At 41.4% G+C, this 17,370-nt stretch overlaps 1 protein-coding gene across 1 annotated transcript; it reads left to right on the top strand.

Annotated features, from left to right (window-relative positions):
* The first annotated feature begins 206 nt into the window (after positions 1-206).
* On the top strand, positions 207-14,974 carry POU2AF1 (POU class 2 homeobox associating factor 1). Its single transcript, XM_049800172.1, has 5 exons — positions 207-296; positions 11,974-12,101; positions 12,821-12,863; positions 12,954-13,225; positions 14,663-14,974. Exons 1-5 carry the CDS (start codon positions 281-283, stop codon positions 14,972-14,974), a joined length of 771 nt encoding a protein of 256 aa, XP_049656129.1. The 5' UTR covers positions 207-280.
* The last annotated feature ends 2,396 nt before the right edge of the window (positions 14,975-17,370 follow it).

Genomic DNA, 17,370 nt, shown 5'->3' with positions numbered 1-17,370 from the left:
CTTTTTGTGCATAATATCTTCCAGAGTTCACTGCTCTTGGAGGAACTGTTTAGCATCATGAAGAACAACATAGAGAAAGGGAAAATATAGAAGTGGTTGTGGTTGGAGGATGTGATGACATCACAGGGTTCAGCGGGAACATGGGTCTTTTAAAAAGCTGAAAGAAACATCCTGACAGTCAGTTGTCACATCCCCGTAAAGGAGTCAAACACACGTTAGCTATTAAAAAGCCAAATTATCTTCATCAAAGAGAAAAAAAGACTCCATCCTGACACAGAATATGCACTGGCAAAAATGTAAGTGAGCTCTGATTTGTTTTTCATAACTGTGATAAAAGCTGAAGATTGTAATGAATAAGTAAGCATTAGCATAGCATGGGAGACAGTACTCGCGAAGAGATGTACAGCTCAAGAGAGGTAAATGATAAGGCATGATGCTAATTTTCCAGGAGGGATATTAACACAGGGCGGCATTGCTGCTTTGTTGGCATTCACCACTATGAATCAAGTGGAAGACTATGATTCATAAAAACAATAACAGGATGCAGGTATTATATCAAAGGTTACAGTGGTTACATACCAGAAAATTTTCCTTTTTAAAAGTGAAACCTGTGAGAAATCTTATTTCTTTGCCTTTTTTGATATGTACTTTTTTCAACTAATAAAAAAGATAAGGAACAAAGCAGTTGAGGGCAATACAGTTATGACTTTACAGGAAATCAGTTCTCTTGTTTTCAACATAATTTCACTCCTCTTGGCCCACCTTTGCTTGAATAGTTTACTGATCATAATACAGGTAGGTGTTTGCTTCTTACAAGTTTTTCATTCTCATTCTGGATCTGTAGATGCTGCTCATTTTTCAACTGTGCCGCCATCCTTTGCTTTTCACCATGCTGTTCTGTTAAGCTGGAATAATGCAACACACCTGAATGGAAGAAGCTAATTTCTTAAACATCTGCCAGTCACTTATCTGATATGGAACTAACATTAATCTTCTGATTATATAATAGCTTTTAGGTTAGGTTGTTCAGAGGTTAGTTTACTATGCATATGCCTTTCTGAGCTTATTAGCAGTAAGTCTGTTTGCTACACATTTCTCCTTTTTTTCAGTTGAACACTTCAGAAGCTCAAATATGTATTTGTGAAATTATATTGTAGACTGTAACATCCTGTAGCAAGAAGCTCTGACTGCTTATTCAATCATGTTTCAATTTGTCTGACAAGTATTAAGCAGCAAGCAGGAGCACTATGGCAACACACCTTGTTTCCCCTTTATTTTGTGCTGTTTTCAGAATCAGTAGGCATATGATGTGGAGGATACTGCAAGATGATTAGATTCAAATCTTGAATCTAATCTTCCATCTCAGAAACCCATTAATGGTTTGTTTGGGGGCGGGGGGAGGGAGGGGGGGCTGCAATGACAAAGCAATAGTAACAACCTGGTGTTTTGGGTAGAACAAAATTGGCAACCGAATTGGTATTTTTTCTTAGACACGTGCAGTGCTTTTAAAGGTAAGCGGGAATTACAAGCCTGAATGAGAAGAGATCAAAACCTGTATCTTGATGTCAGCCATTCCCTGTTGATCATTTCTAGGCAAGAAACTTCTGGCCAATACCTGCCTGTCCCTCCATGCCCCCTGAGCTTCTCAAGCCTTGAATCTCCTGTTATAGCAATGTTTCCTGGCAGTTTTGAAAGCCTGCATGAGACATAGTAACTGCCCTAATTTGGCTTCTGTTGCTTTTCACAGCGGTCAGATGAAACAGCCAGTGGAGTGGCCAGACTCCTTTCTGACTCCTGGGCTGGTTGCTAGAGCAGCCTGGTGTTATGTTTACTAAGACACAGAAGGGGCTGAGGGGAAATTTCTGTAGGTGGCTGCCTGGCTGAGTCTGTGCTCACTGTTGGCATTTGCTGTCTTTGTCTGCTGTGTCATTTCATGGTAAGGGTTCCTTTTTCCAACACGGAACTGTTATCTTATTAACCCTGCTTCTTTTCTATACCATTACAGTAATGAAATATGTGCTTTGGCTTTGAAGGTAGACAAGAAGAGTATTCTGATGACTGAGATGCAGGCAGCTTGGGTGCAATTGCCTGCTCTACTGGAGACCTCTGTGTGACTGTAGGTAGATTGCTCAGGTCAGTACAGGTATTCAGGTGCCAGGTCCCAAAGGCTTCAGCGGAAGTTAGACTTCTCAGTATCTCTGTGAGTCTCAATTTGGTGTCTCTGGTGCACCCATATTTCCTGTTAGTGTGACCAGCTGTGGCCTGAAGTTTGCTGCACCATCTGGTTCAAACCACCTGTGACCACGTGGATGACCCAGTGCCCACATGCGAGCCATTGGCTTGCTCTAAAGTATAAATTGATGCAGAGGCAGTATGGGTGACCAGAAAACTTGGTGTGTGCTTGCATGAGCCTTAGGCTAATGTGAGAACATAAAAGCCCTGCTCTGCTCCATACCTAGGAAATGGGAGGAGCTTTCCTCTGCCATGCAGAGAGCTTCAGTACAATTAAAACCAAAATGAGTTACTCAGGTATTCTGGCAAAAAGGCATCCTGGATAGATGGGCGATAAGGCTGTGGGGAGCTTCTGAGGAGTGGGTGAAGCTTTTCCCCAAGTATGGGACAAAGCATCCCATATTCGGTGTAGAAACAGATGGCTCTAATCCTGGCAAGAGCAACTGTTTTGTTTTGCACACCTGTGGTACTGTGCTGCCAGACACCCAGGTGAATGAGATCTATACTGACATCTAGCAATGCACTCCCAGGAATGGATGTCAGGGTTTGACATTTCTCACCTGCAGGTAAACTACTTCCCTGTGGTTTAACCTGCTGTATTATGGAGTAACCAGACTAGAGAGGCATATGACCATGTACTGGGGCATATGTAAAAGAGACTTTTATATTGCTTGGGATCTGTCAGAGAAAGCAGGGATGCTGCAATAACTGAGCCAGAAGGAAGACAAATGGAGGCACAAACTGAAGTACCAGTGAAAGTCAACTGGAGTCAGGCGTTTACTTTCCTAAGGCTTCTTTGCAAATTTTGTAGTATGGACCTGGTTTCTGGAGGAGACTGGATTGAAACCCAAGACAATTATTAAGTCCAACTTTACATGCTTAAGCAGCAGGATGACTAGGGTATATGGGGCTATGAGTAGGTTATGTATCATTGTGTTGCTAGAGGAAATGAAAGGCATGCTGGATGCCAAGGCATTCCTGCCTGACTGGTACAGAGTTGGTTCCCCAGCCAGAGCTGCATTTGCAATTCCAGTCAAGCGCAGTGCCAGCTTGAAAGCAAAGGCAGAGGCAGAAATTTTTGTTCTATCTGTACCTGTGTGAAAGGAGACTACGTAGAAGTCCTGGCAACCTCTTCCATCAGGATACGTTGACTTGGATTAAAATTGGTTTTTAGCTAAATAGGAGGTTTCAAAAGGAATGGTATCATTTCTATACGTTTTCCCCACCTATAAAAATAAAACACAACAACAACAAAAAAACTCCACCAAACAACAAAAAACTCTCCCAAACCCAAGCCCAAGAGTGACACAAGAACTCATTTAAATAGGTGTGACTTCATCAGAGGGCATTTCTCATGGGCACCTTCTAAAGGGCAGTTTCCCGCTTCTTCAGGGGACCCTTCTGTAGAAAGGCCTGCAGGAACAGAAGGAAAACTAACGGACCTTGCCCTCAGCTGCTATGGTCAGAGACTCATGTCCTCCAGGGAGTCTCGCATGGCTGGCCCTGCACACTGGAAATCGTTCCCTCAGGGTCACGGCCCAGTGCACTTCTTTGCAGGAGTGGGGCCCAGAGCTTCCGCTCAGCAAAACCCCAGAGAGTGTCTCAGCCTGAAAGCATCCCCTCCCACGGCAGAAGCGAAGTGACTGGTCGGGGCTTCCCAGCTTTTGGCAGGATTCTGCTGAATGGAAGCAGGCTTGCTCTGCAGCCCGGTAACCCTTCAGGGATGGGAAATTTCTAATGGGCAGCACCGGCTACTTTCCTTTTACATGTCTTTATGCAGATAGATACCTCATGTTGTATTTTGAAAACAAAATTAACATACCTTTCATGCAAATGGTTTCTGCGATGAGAGGGTATGCAAGCAGGTTGAAATTCTGCAGGAGTTTCACATTTAGGTGATGCTTTTGGCTAGGTCAAAATGCTTTGGACACTCAACTCCTGTTGCAGTCCAATGGGACTTCTGCACATAAGGCAGACAATCAGCTATTTAGCTGTTCCACTGACTGCTTGGATTCCCACGCAACTAAGATATGTGAATCTGCACCCTTGAAAACCTCTTCCCAAATGCTTTTTAAGTGCATAAAGCCTTTTCTGCCCACAACAGATGTGGGACTCTATACAGCCTTTCTGAAAGTATCAGATAATGAGACTGAGAGGTGAAACTGCAATATGCTGCACCTTGTGAGTTTTAATTTTGGTAAAACCCCACTGGGAAAGATGGATAGTATGAAAGTTGAGCCCATCCATGCTTTACAAAGCAGGTGTCAGGCTCTATGAATGACCACATAAGCAATTAAATGGAAAGCTTGTATTACTAAAATGGAAAGAGTATTATGGGCTGGGAGGAATTAGGACATGCGGGTGAGACTTATGGTTAAGACACTTTCTGTCTATCTCAGCTTCCCCTTTGTAATAGGGTTCTCTTGTTCTGAAACAGATAAATTTTAGTATCCCTCACTGCTACATGGCCAATGCATCCAACTCTTATTTGGCACTTGGAAGCTCTTTGTTTTGTTTGGTTTTGGTTTTTTGTTAGAATAATCAAAGCAGCAGGGGCTACTAACCAGCCTTTCCTGTTGTTCCCTGCGTGTCCTCAGATCTCCCCTTGATTTTGTTTCTATCCTGGTGGAAAAATACAAAGTTAACATTTTGTTTGCCAATTTGTAATACCTTCCTTGTGTCGGAACAGAATGTAGGTTCTGTGGGGTGCTCTCCTGACTTCCACTAGTTTAGATCATCTGGAGGTGTGAAGGGGACCTTTTCTAAAAGGACAGTAGTCAAAAGCATACTGTGCTCCCAAGAATGGCACAGGCAGGGTACAAGGGCACATGGATCTGCTAGAATCCAAGCCTAATTTGATTCTTGGCATTCTTCCAACTGTAGATAAACATATGAAAATAAAGATACTGGGCATAATTCTGAAATACACTACTGTCAAACTAACATGTTTCATTGACTTCGGTAGTTGAAGTGCTATGTAAGAGAGCCAAAAGAGACATAGTCAAATGCTGTACTGAGTTGTTGGTAAGCAAGTGAAATATTTAGTCTATTGATTTAATTATGCTCAGAACCCTCCTGAGTTCATTTCCTTATGCTGAGCAATGAACCATTACTCGGCTCTTTTGCTCATGCTCTGAGTTCTTCTATTTATTGTAGAACAGATTCTCTGCTCAGATGTTTGCTTAGTGCTTTGCGTTTAAATAAATCTTTATTGAAATACCCACCTGTAGTGTGATACACAGTATAGACAATAATCCACTCCAGTTTTCCTCATCAGGGTTGTATACAAAAAATAATGGTAACACCTGGAAGGAGATTTGGGATGTGTCAGATGCACAAAAAGAGCTGCATGTTCAGTCCTTCAAATGGGCCTTGACGTGCAAACCTGGGGCCTCAAGACATACCATTTCAGATGGGAAGGCTATTGACATGATAATGCAGCAAGCAATAGACAAATGGAATACCTATCAGATAAACATTTTCTGAGCTCTTTCATTATTTATTTGGCTGTACACAAGATTTTGTGTCTGAGCACAGTATGGCAGGTTATTCATTCTCAGAGCCAGACAGAGAATGTATTAGTCAGGTCTTTATTAGTCAATTTAGGCAGGGACCTGGTATTTACTAGCCACCCAAGCCCATTACCACCAACACAACTTGCTAAGATGGATCTTTGTAGAAATAATTGATTTTTTGTTTCCAAGGGCATGAGTTGCAGATGGGTCACTTCAGAGTGTTTCACTTTTGACTGATCAGTCGGAGAGTTTAAAAAAGGGACACACTCTGGAGGGTGCTGAGGGCTAGGGATGAAGTTGAAATGAGGAATCTTTCTCCTGAGTGACTCCCTATCATGTTACTGTCTGGGATCTTGGACAGTTAAATGAATTTCAGTACTTTGTTTCCGTGCCCTGGACTTACCACAAAGCAGAGACATAGAAAGATCACTCTGTTTTTTCACTTTTAGTAATATCTTGAGGGAAACAGTGTAACTACCCAGCAAATAAGGACAGGCTCATCATCTCTGGTCATGGCTAAGGAATCCTCATTCTGCAATGCACTTTAAGCCTCCTGGCTCAATGGCTTTGCTTGAGGGAGCACAGAGACCTGAACAAGCATTACACTATTTACTGCCTTGCATAAATGGGTACTGGTGGTGTGATTAGAATTAAAGCATCCAAGCTCTGGCTGTAGCCATGAGAATGGCTGCAGTTAGACTACCCTTCCAGCACCACCTCTATACCCTTGTGGGGACTGGCAGGTTGTCCTAGGAGCACAAGAAAACCAAAAGGAATAAGGACTGTTTTTCTCCTCATTGTATAGATTTGTAAAGTTCTGAGTTTTCAAGGGGAATCTAACTTGCCTGAGGACTGCAGATCCTCCTTTGCAGGGATTTCTAAAATTACTGAAAAGTGCTTTTGTCAGTTCTATTAAAGCACGTATCTTTGGGCAGCCGAATAACTTTGGAGATCTAACAGTTGGGTGACGCTTCCCTCAACTTTGTACAGGGATCCTGGCAGAGCTAAGAATTGGACTTATATTTCCTTCTCTTTCCTTGCTGATCCACTGCTATGAATAGCTAGCTAGGCTGGATGTAAATACAAGGGGAACTGATTAAGTACTTCTCATACGAAGAATTGCCTGCTTAGCTGTTAAGAGCTACATTTTATCAAAGTGCTTTTTGCAGTGATCCATGATGTACTGTGGAACATTATCAATATCACAAAAGCAGCTGTTTCAGTTCTGATGTCAGCTCTGATCACATGATTAATTTCCAAAGCAGCAACAGACCCAAAATAATATTACTGGCTTTAATACTTTTAAAAAAATATTTTTGAAGGCTTCTGTATCTGAAGTTAATGTAAAATGCAGACAACTATGGTGAAATATTTAGTCCCTTGCTAAATGGGCATTGATATCTTATTGAAAAAAGGTTCTGATTAGAGTCTAAGCATCCAAGTAGTGTATACAAAGCTAAGCCACTTTTTTCTTTTTATTAGTCAAAGTTCACTGTGTGTGATAAAAATGTCAGCAGCTGCCTATGTAATTTAGTCTTCAATATTCAAGCCAGAAACTCACTAGTTTGTTAATTGAAATCTAAATTTTTCTTGTTATTCAAGTTACTGTTTGCTTTTTGGTGTTACTGCAAATAAGAAAAAGTTTTCTATTGTGTTTCTTTTAATTTTTTTATTATACTGGGGGTGAAAGAAGAAAAGAGAAAAATATTTACACTGTTAACACTGATCAATCGATAAGCTTATCACATGTCAGTGTGTGAGCAAAGAAACAGTAAATCTTCTGAAACAGTGACGAGTGTGTCATTTGCTGTTGCAGGCAGGTAGTCATGCAAACTCTTAAAGATTAGCAGTGTATTTCAAACAGAAAAGTGGCCTGATGGGAAATCATTTTGACTTGTTTAGAAGGATGAAGGTTTAAACTGATCTGCAGTTCATGTGTGTGTGAAGGCCAGTAGTGCTAATACAAAGTTTAGTGATCTGAAACTTTGAACGCTTCAACACTTGCAGTCTTCCAACAGCTGTTTTGTCATTATCTTCCCTCCAATTTCAGCAATGGTTAAATAAAAATTTAGAGGAAGATGATTTTGAAGTTGCTTGGTTTAATTGTTTGGCAATGTCTTGGTATGCTTTCCCTGTCTGATCTTTTACTCAGACGCATTGGCTATGCCTGCTATGTTCAGCACAACTTGGACTCACACTCAACAGGTACAAACCAACTGGCAGAGGGATAACTAATGTAGAGAGATGAGTGTGTTGACCTTAACAACAACAGTAATGGAGTTGTCAAATCTTCATCCAGAGTCCACTGAAACTGGCAACCTTCAACCTTGTCTGTGCAGTCTAGACACTTTCAGGCTGAGTTGCAGAGCGGCCTGAAATCAAACATCATTATGGGCTTTCTTCTGTTGTCACTTGATAGAGCTAGTGGGACTGCTGCATTTGGTAGCTTTTCGTTAGCTGTTGTGTTATCCAGCCACTTTGAAAGATTAGTCCGAAGACTTCAAGGTTTGTGCTAGGCTTTTGTTGACATTCAAACAATACAATAATTGATAACATTGATGAAAGGAGTCTGAGCGTATACACACAGCATGGATTTGTAAGACAGCCTGACAAAAGCATTGCAATGAGCTAAAATATATTTACACATAGGAACTATTGCAAAGCTCCTACTGGTTGGATTAAATTCCTTCTCTTCTTTATTGACTTCTGACACTTCATACTGCTCCAGCTTCAGAGAGCAGTTGCAAATTAAGCTCCAGTGCCTATTAAGGAACAGCATAAGGCTGTTCTGTGGTCCTTGAGTAGTATGAGACAAGCTAGAACACAGTGGGCACTTGAACACTGGAGCACATGTGCTGCTATTCCTTTTATTTTTTTGAATGGAATTTAGGCATGCAGACCTCAGTGCATTTGCAGCTTATGACTTAAATAAAATTATAATTGAAACTAGGTCCAAGGCAGCCTTTACAGTTTATTAAGACAACCCTGGTATAAGAAGTCGGAGACTACTAAATCCAAGTACTTTATTTACAAGGATATTTTAATTGTCATTGTTTCTAAAAATGCTTTTATTTTTAAAGGATCATATTTCTTTTGTTTTATGAGGAATTGTACACTGAAGCCAAAAGTCATTTTGCTGTGGTTCATCTGTAATTCTCAGACTTGGTAAACACTTGAACAGTGGAAAAGCAGCTGTGTTACCATTATTTTTATTTCTGGAGGTCAGCTTGGGGGAACTGAAATATGTTCTGCAGACTTTGGTGCTGGGTTTTTTTTGGTTTTGGTTTTTTTTTTGTTTTGTTTTTTTTTTTTTTTTTTTTTTTTGGTTACTCTGCTTACACCGGAAACTCTGAATAGGTATATTTGTCAGCTTTTACAGTAAATTTCTTTTTTCCCATCCCCCAAACCTGGAGCCAGAAACTGCCATCCTTCCCCACCCTAATTCTGCAAGGACGCCCTTTGAAATTGGTGTGATGACTCAGGGATAAGATACTACCCAAGAGGTACAGTTCTGCCTCTCATGCAATCTGTAGCAGAGCTCTTATCTGCTTTGGCGGAGTTGATGTTTTCATGCAGTATAAAGAACAGCAGCAATGTCTGACTCTGACGAGCTTTTCGGTAAAGTACAAATAAATAATTTCCAAATGTAAATAAATCACTTATAAGACTAAGAAAGCACCTTTGTTATGGTCTTTATTGCAGACCTCCTGCCTAGTATTCAGCTCCTTTTCAGAGTTCTCAGTACAGTTCATACTACAGCACTTTTTAGCACTGTCTATTGTTTGCACTCAGATAAATTAATACCAATTAAATTTAAAAAGCAAAATGTGAACTGTATTAAAAGCCTTTGTGGATGCTTGTATGCAGAATTAAAGTGATCTTAATTTCCTTTGTTAACTGCATTTCCAAAGCCACAGGATTCATGAGAATGCAAGTAACCCACTTCAAAGTCCCACAAAGAATGTCCACAGAAAGCAAAGGTAGATCAGGCAAAGGCTGAAAAATCATCTTTTCTTCAGCTACTGTTTTAAAGCAAAGTATTTTCCCAATATCCATAAAGGTAACAAAGACAACAGTTCCATGCATAAATGTAGTGCTGCCTGGTACTAAAAGTATTTATAATAATCAATCAAGATTTCATGATTAAATGGTATGTAGTGACGCAGAAAGAGTTAATGGTAGAGCAAAGTTGAAGGGAAAGAAGTACTTCATTTTTTTAAACAAGAAATTAGAGCAGAAATGTTTTATTCTGTTAAATATTTTTTGAGTTTGACGTACAATGTCTGTATTTAGACTCAGTTTTTCTCCCCCCAGAAAAGTGTAACAGAAACATTTGAGTGCACATGCATATAATTGCATGTAACTGGGAGAGATGATCAGAAGTAAAATTATTCATGTTGTTCTGTGATGTGAACACAGAATGTAAATCTGAAAAAATGCTTCCTGGGTGGAATAATATTTTAAGTTTAAGATCTGAGCTGGATATCCACCTGTACTTCATAAAGCCAAAGGCCATATGTGTTCTTTAGAAATGGAAACTTATCAATTAGCATATTTACAAATCAAAGTGCAGTAAAAAGGGGCAGGTAGCCACTACTGCTATCAGTGGGTTTACAAATATCAGGCCTCCCTGAGCTTTGATATCCTATGATTTCCTTCTGCTATCAAGTGCCTCCAAATACTTAATGTGAAATATGGGTTGATAATATTGCCTTATGAAGAACTGTGCCTCCTCTACTTTCACTTGTCACAAGGCTTTGCAATAGGCTTTTTTAGCTGGCCATAAGCTTTACTTTTCAAAATGGTTCAGAGTTTATGGGTATAAGCTCTGAGATGTGTTGTCAATATAATGCCCCAGCTCGCTAAGTTATAAACCTCCTGGCCAGGCTATGAGCAAAGCTCTGTTTGGAACAGAAACATGACTCTGGTCCAGGATGGCACTTAAGTATACCTGCTTGTTCTCAAAAGCTATGAGGTATGCATGTCAAACTAGTGGTGAGTTAAATGGCTTTCCAGATGAGGATGCTTTTCTAATGCGGATTGCATTTATAGCTTGCATCTAAGTCACAATATAATGTATTTCTTTTGAATATCAAATCTCTACTTTTTAATGTGTCTACTTGGCCAGCAAGTATATTATGTCACAGGCTAGATATCTACTAACCAATCTGTATTATATGCCTGTTGGATATATTCAGTCTGATTTGTCCTTCAGGTGGGTGTAAATAGCTGCACTGCAGATCAGTGGCACTGAAGCAACATAAAGCAGATACACACAAGTGAAGTCAGGAGGAATAAAATAAACATGCTATTTTTGTCAGAAGCCTAAAGAAAACAGAATTTCAGGCTCAGGGATTAAGGAGGGAAAAAAAAAAGTAGAGAACCACAATTAACAGATTTAAACCTCATTGGAGGCAGTAGAATGAAAGGTTTAGTCTAGAGACAGTTTGAGGAAAACCAACTTTTGTATGTTGCCTCTCTATTTTTGTTTTTTGTCTACCTAGCTGGTAAGTTTTGAAGAAGGCCACCCTTTTTTACCTCCCTTCAGAGTGTGTGGCTCACCGCTACTACTCTGATTTCACACATGTATAAAATATATCCATAGGGAGATGGAGGTCTGTTGATAGCTGTTGCTTTTAGGAAGGGAGTATTATCCCCTGTGTAACAGCAGCAACCCCTTTTCGATATACTACATCCTCCCTGGCTTTCATAGATATCTACAGCAATATGCCTATTTATTCAGTAGAACATGTTTATTACACCCTGTGCCTGATAGGACTATAAAAACACCTGCCAGTGTGGCAGGGAAACTGCCAGCTCTGGCTTCCAGACCATCCTGCCTGTGAGACCTGCACAAGCTCTTGTGCTGTGAATTATGTATGAATGCTCTTTTGCAAATAACGGGGGCTGAGTTTCTCAGTATTGCTGCAGCTATTTAACAGCTGGGAGGGAGTTGCAAGTGTACACATTTCAGGTTAGGTTGTCCTCATGATCTATCTGTGTGATCACAGCATCCAAGCAGCAAAGGTAGAGAGAAGACCTGTGCCATCTGATGTCATGTATGGGCCAAAAGACATCATTAGCTAAGGAAGAAAATGTTTATGAGTCCAGATTCCGGCCACATTGACTAGTACAACCCACAGACAAACAGGCTGCTGTAGGGATTTTGGTTCTGTGCGAATGGTGAGAAAGGAAATTAAATGTCATGCACTTTTTTTTTTCTCAGCTTCTGCTCCAGAACAGCAGCCGCAGCCTCGCCCCTATCAAGGTGTCCGTGTCAAAGAGCCAGTGAAGGAGCTATTGAAAAGGAAACGGGGAAATGTTCATAATGCCAGTGCAATGGCAGCTACAACGGTAGGAGATAAAACAAACACAGGCAAAAATTCTTCCTCCGTAGCTAAATGATTGACCAGCCCTGGCACCAGCTGTCAACACTTTGGCAATGAAAGAAATTTTTGCATCTCTAAAGCATTTTGAATGCAGTGCAGCCTCATGTTACCTGGAGATACCATTAAATATATCTTTTCTTTAGGTGGAGTGCCTTTAGGATGCTGTGACCACCTTCAGTCACCATTGACTTAATGGAAGGGTGAAAGTGATTTGCACTTGGCACAATCTAACTCCTAGGAAGAGAAAGTGGCTTGGAAATTAAGCAGCTTGTTCAAGAGCACAAAAAGAGATCAGCCAGAGCCATGCTGGGCTATCTGCTGCTTAGTTTCAGGCCACCTCTATCTGTCCTCCCAGGAGGAAGCAGATTGGCTGGCTCCTCTCTGAAGAGGAATTCCCTCTGCAACACAAGGTTTAAATACTGTTTAAGGCCTCCTTGAGCTGAAGGGACATGTTGACTTTGGCTAGGCCCATGAACAGGGCTCGGGTTATGTGTACTGTCTGCCAGGCTCAGTTCTCCTGGTCCTTCTGTAGAGGCAGGTGGGAACATTCAGGCACTGCCATTAAAGTAGTAGCTGATAATCAGCTGATAATAGATAATATGTTCTGTCCCTCAGTGCTTCTCAGAGGGGATTGAATTTAATGCTTATGGTGTTAATCCCTGGATATTTTTTTCTCTGTTCTAGGTTGTTTTGCCCCATCAGCCACTTCCTTCCTATTCACCAATGGGTAATGTTTCCCTGACTTTCTAAGTGTTTGTCAGCCCTGCTGCAGGGAAGATTATGCTGAACTAGGCTTTAATCCTCTCCTGTTTTTTAGGCCAACCTTGCATTGATATGGATGTTGCTGCCTCTGCATTGCCTGTCACAGATGAAGGAGCACTCTGTTCTGGCTGGATCTCCCAGCCCTCTCCCACATCCTTACAGCCTTTAACTCAGTGGACCACTTACCCTGATTATGTGTCTCATGAAGCAGTCAGCTGTCCATACACAGCAGATATGTATGTTCAGCCTATGTGTCCCAGTTACACACTGGTTGGACCTTCATCTGTTCTGACTTATACTTCTCAACCACTGATCACCAATTTTGCAGTAAGTCAAAAATACCTGGGTATAAATGACAGCAAATTCCCCACCTTCTAGCAAGAGCCATGGGGAATGCCGGATGTAATTCTTATAATTTAATTATTATAATGTTGTGTGTCTTTGTATCCATACCAAATAGTTGTTCTAGCACTGGCCCTGTCTGCACTGTGCTGGACATTAGTATGGTTTGAGCAAGACAAAAGTCGTGGTTGCACTGAGATCAAGCATACTTTGCTGCCATTTCCCTAGTTCTCTGCACTCCAAATTTTCTGTGTTATTAACACATACATTGTTCTTTGCTGGTGTCCTGGGAAATGAGTCATCTCTCAATCAAGTCAGCAGCAGGGCTGCCATTGCCCTGAGTTTGTTCAAGCCTATGAACAGTTATTTACAGTAGGAGAATACTGTTTGCAGTTCAAGGATAATAATGATGAATGTTACATTTACTGTTGTCATCACTTTCAACTTTAGGAGCTCAGATTTGGAATACCTGAGGAAGAAGAATTAAAGTAGTTCACTGAGTGAATGCACATTATAGTCAATAAATGCTGTTGTCTGGACAAGTGCTTAGGACACAGTCCCACCAGAGATCTAAGCAGTATCTAGGGGATCCTTCACTATTTAATTCCAAACTTTAAAAAAAAAAAAAAAAAAGTAAATGAGGTTCCAGGAAACTCATCCACCAGGTGAAGCAGGAAGAATGACTTGGCAATGAATTTCTCAAAAACTGCTGTTTAAAGATGGAAGAGCAAGGCCAAAATAACACGTAAACATAGCCAAATATTTGATTTCAGGCTGAACAAAATCTGTTTGGCTGACCCAAGATGATTTGTTCTTCCTTAGAAAAGAAGAGCAGAGAATTCTGTTTCATTTGAAATCAAGCAGCTTATTTTCCTTTTAATGTTTCAATTTAGCTGCTGAAACTGACACACCAAATCAGCAAAAGCCTATGCCTGTGGCCTGTGGCCTTCACTAGGGAGGAAGGGCTGTCGTTTCAAATGTGACTCTGCCTTGGCTGACAGGGTCTGTCAGGATGCACTATTGCAGAGGCCAGAATAAGCTGCCTTCAGCCTTGTGGCAGCAAAGTTGTGCCCATACATTCAACTCACAAGAGACGCTATCAAAGAAGGCAGTTTTCAGCACAGGATGTAACTGTCTCTTGGGCTTACCGTGAGGGTGGGAGTGGGAACAGAAAGCTAGAGGGAACTTGACATGAGTGTGAGCTACTGGCAGCAAGCACCTGGGACACCCACAGCCACCACTCTCATGGGAGCCAGCGTGGGAAAACTGTCACACTCAGTATAATAATGCTTCACCCAGAGAGACAGGAAAAGGGATGTTAAAAGTGAGACTGGGCATCCTTAGCCTGTTGTTTGTTGTCCTCCCTCTGACTCACCTGGCCAATTGTGTTACTTTGTTTAATTTTCTTTTCTATTTTAACAGCCCCGAAGCACCACCCCTGCTGTAGTGCCTCAGCTTGAGGTGACGGATCAGCAGCCACCTCTCACATACTTCCCATGGGCACAGCCCCTCTCCGCACTGCCAGCCTCCACTTTGCAGTACCAGCCAGCTTCTTCCACACTTTCCGGGCCACAGTTTGTGCCCTTGCCGATCTCCATTCCTGAACCAGCCCCCCAGGAGCTGGAGGATGCCAGACGAGTCATCGGCACACTGCCCATTGAGAAGCTGCTTCTGGAAGATGAAGACAATGATACGTATGTTTTAAACCATGCTCTCTCTGTTGAAGGGCTTTAAGTTGCACAGCTGGGGCCTGATCCTCACCTACTCAATACTCCACCTGGCACCACAGTGAGTTTTGAGTACAGAGGAAAAGTAGGCTGGGGGGTGGGAACTTTACTTATGATTTTGGTGTCCACCTCAAGCACACCGTGACTTGTGTGTTGTGTGAAACTTGCTTTGTCCTGGGGCCCAGCACAAGATTTCTCTGCTGTTAGAGTTCCTGCTACCTCTCCCAGGCAGGCTTTTGATACTGCATTGTTCTTGTGCTCAGCATCAGTACGAGGTGACTTTCATCCTCAGACCCAGGGCATGGTCACAAATTGACATACTATAGTGTAGCCATGGCCAACTGTAGCATTTGGTGAGGGTACACTTGCCTCTAAACATTGACAAGACCTAATTCAATAGGACTGCTTTCCAGAGCTCGGTGTAAATGCCTTGTGTGTGTGTCTTTGCCCTGTTCATGGAGGAACCTCTATCTGATCTAGGTCACTAGAAAACATTCTTGGGGCCTAAACTGACATTTTTCTTTCCTAAATTGAACTGCTCCTTTGGAAAGTAGGAAAATGTAAAGTGTAGTTTTGTTCTACTGGTACAGGTAGGTGCATTAGTCTGAAGACAAAATGTCAATACAGCTGAACTAAATGCCAGTGCAGTCAGACATCTCTATTTACAGAGCAACACAAAGTAGCCTAAATGAAATGTTTGAGTTCACACAAAGGTGTAACTTGAAGATCTCACCTTGTCTGCCATTGGAAGACAGCCATGTAGGTGTGGGATGGTGGGTTGGAATCATGGTCTTTCAGCTGCAGAATGTTTTTGGGCTCTAAAATATCCATCTTTGAGATGGGGCGGCTGACTTTGTGGCTGGCTGGTAATGCTGCATGTTCTACCAATGGACAGATCCTGGTCCCACTGAAGTCACCGGGAGTTTTGCCTGAGTCAGGATTGCAAGACATGGCCCTATATCAGGAGATCATTGAGAAGACAGGGTCTTCCAAAATCTGGACTTCAGTCTAAGAAGGAATTCATGGCATTACTATTAGCCGGCAATACTTTTGTTTGTTCTTTAGCATTTGAGTGTGAAGTTGGTGATGTCGTGCTGAGCCAGAGAACCTTAGTGACTTCTCTTGTGCCTTACTGCTATGGAAAGTTTCTCTGTGCTGTAGTCTCCCAGGGCCAAGGTGCACACATTTTCTTTATAGCTTTCTGTTTTTCTTTCCTGCAGAATGAGTAGCTTTACTTTTTCCTCTGATGCAACTGTAAATGTTGTTGTTGATGTTCAGGAGTGCCACACCACAGGCAAATATATTTGCAGGACATATATCCCCTTCTAACTCTGTTTATTGTTTTCTTAATCAACAAGGGACTCTTGGCTGGTGAACACAATTTCTCTGGGTTTTTCTGCTTTCTAAAGCCCAGGATCCTTAGGCGATTTTAGTATTTGTGAGGCTAAATGCGAAATAATTTATTGCACTGTTTATTACCTGGTGTCCAGCACTCCAGTTGCCACCCAGGCAATATTTCAAGTGACCTTACAGTTTATGCCTGAGTGAGGTTTGCAAGCTCAGGTTGAAAGTCTTGAGGACTTTCAAAGCATATTTCATTATTTAATGTTGACAAATCTGGAAGACATAAGCAATAGATCATGTAAGTAATCATAAAGTTGTTTGAAAATAGCAGTAGTTCAGGTGCATTGAAATTAGTGGCTTACATTTGCAGAAAAACCCAGCAAAGAAATTAATTAGAAGGAGCTTAGTTCACCACTGCTTACTCCAGTTTTATAAGTACAAAGACAATCAGTAGGTAAAACTGGGATAATGCAGTTGTGAATGAAGCCTGTGGTTGCTAAGATTGCTTTTAAATTTATGTCACTCCAATGTATGTAAATTCTGTGTGTGAATATAAAACAATGATGAACTGTTTCAGAATTTCTTTCTGGGTTGTTCTGGTTAGAAAAAGAAAAAATCTTTTTCAATAAAGATCTACAGTAACTTTCATATGCCTAGAGTGTTTTATTTCCTATCCAAAAGGGTAACACAGCATTGGTGTAGCAAACAGTTAGTTCAATAACATATGTACAGGCTAGAATCACAGATTAGCTGTTAGACTTTCTGCTAATTTTGCACATTAATGCAGACTAAGGAGAAACTCCATGATCCAAATATGGCCAGGAGGCACTGTTTACTCAGCAGTCCTTACTCACAGAAGCACTCCCGCAGTTCAGATGTTAGTTCAATCACTATTATCCTCTATTGGCATCCCTGGGGATGTGTGGGTGTGCAGCCACAGCTAATGCTGAGCTTGACTGAAAATCAGACTAGCCATAAAGTTGCATTTCTACTTCCTGAAATTGCAAGGTGTGGCTCTGGGGTACAAAATTACCTGAGGAAAGAAACCTGCCTACCACC

The sequence above is a fragment of the Accipiter gentilis genome, chromosome 5 (genome assembly GCF_929443795.1).
Source record: "Accipiter gentilis chromosome 5, bAccGen1.1, whole genome shotgun sequence".
Lineage (NCBI taxonomy): Eukaryota > Metazoa > Chordata > Aves > Accipitriformes > Accipitridae > Astur > Astur gentilis.
This window is presented reverse-complemented; position numbering and strand designations above follow the sequence as displayed.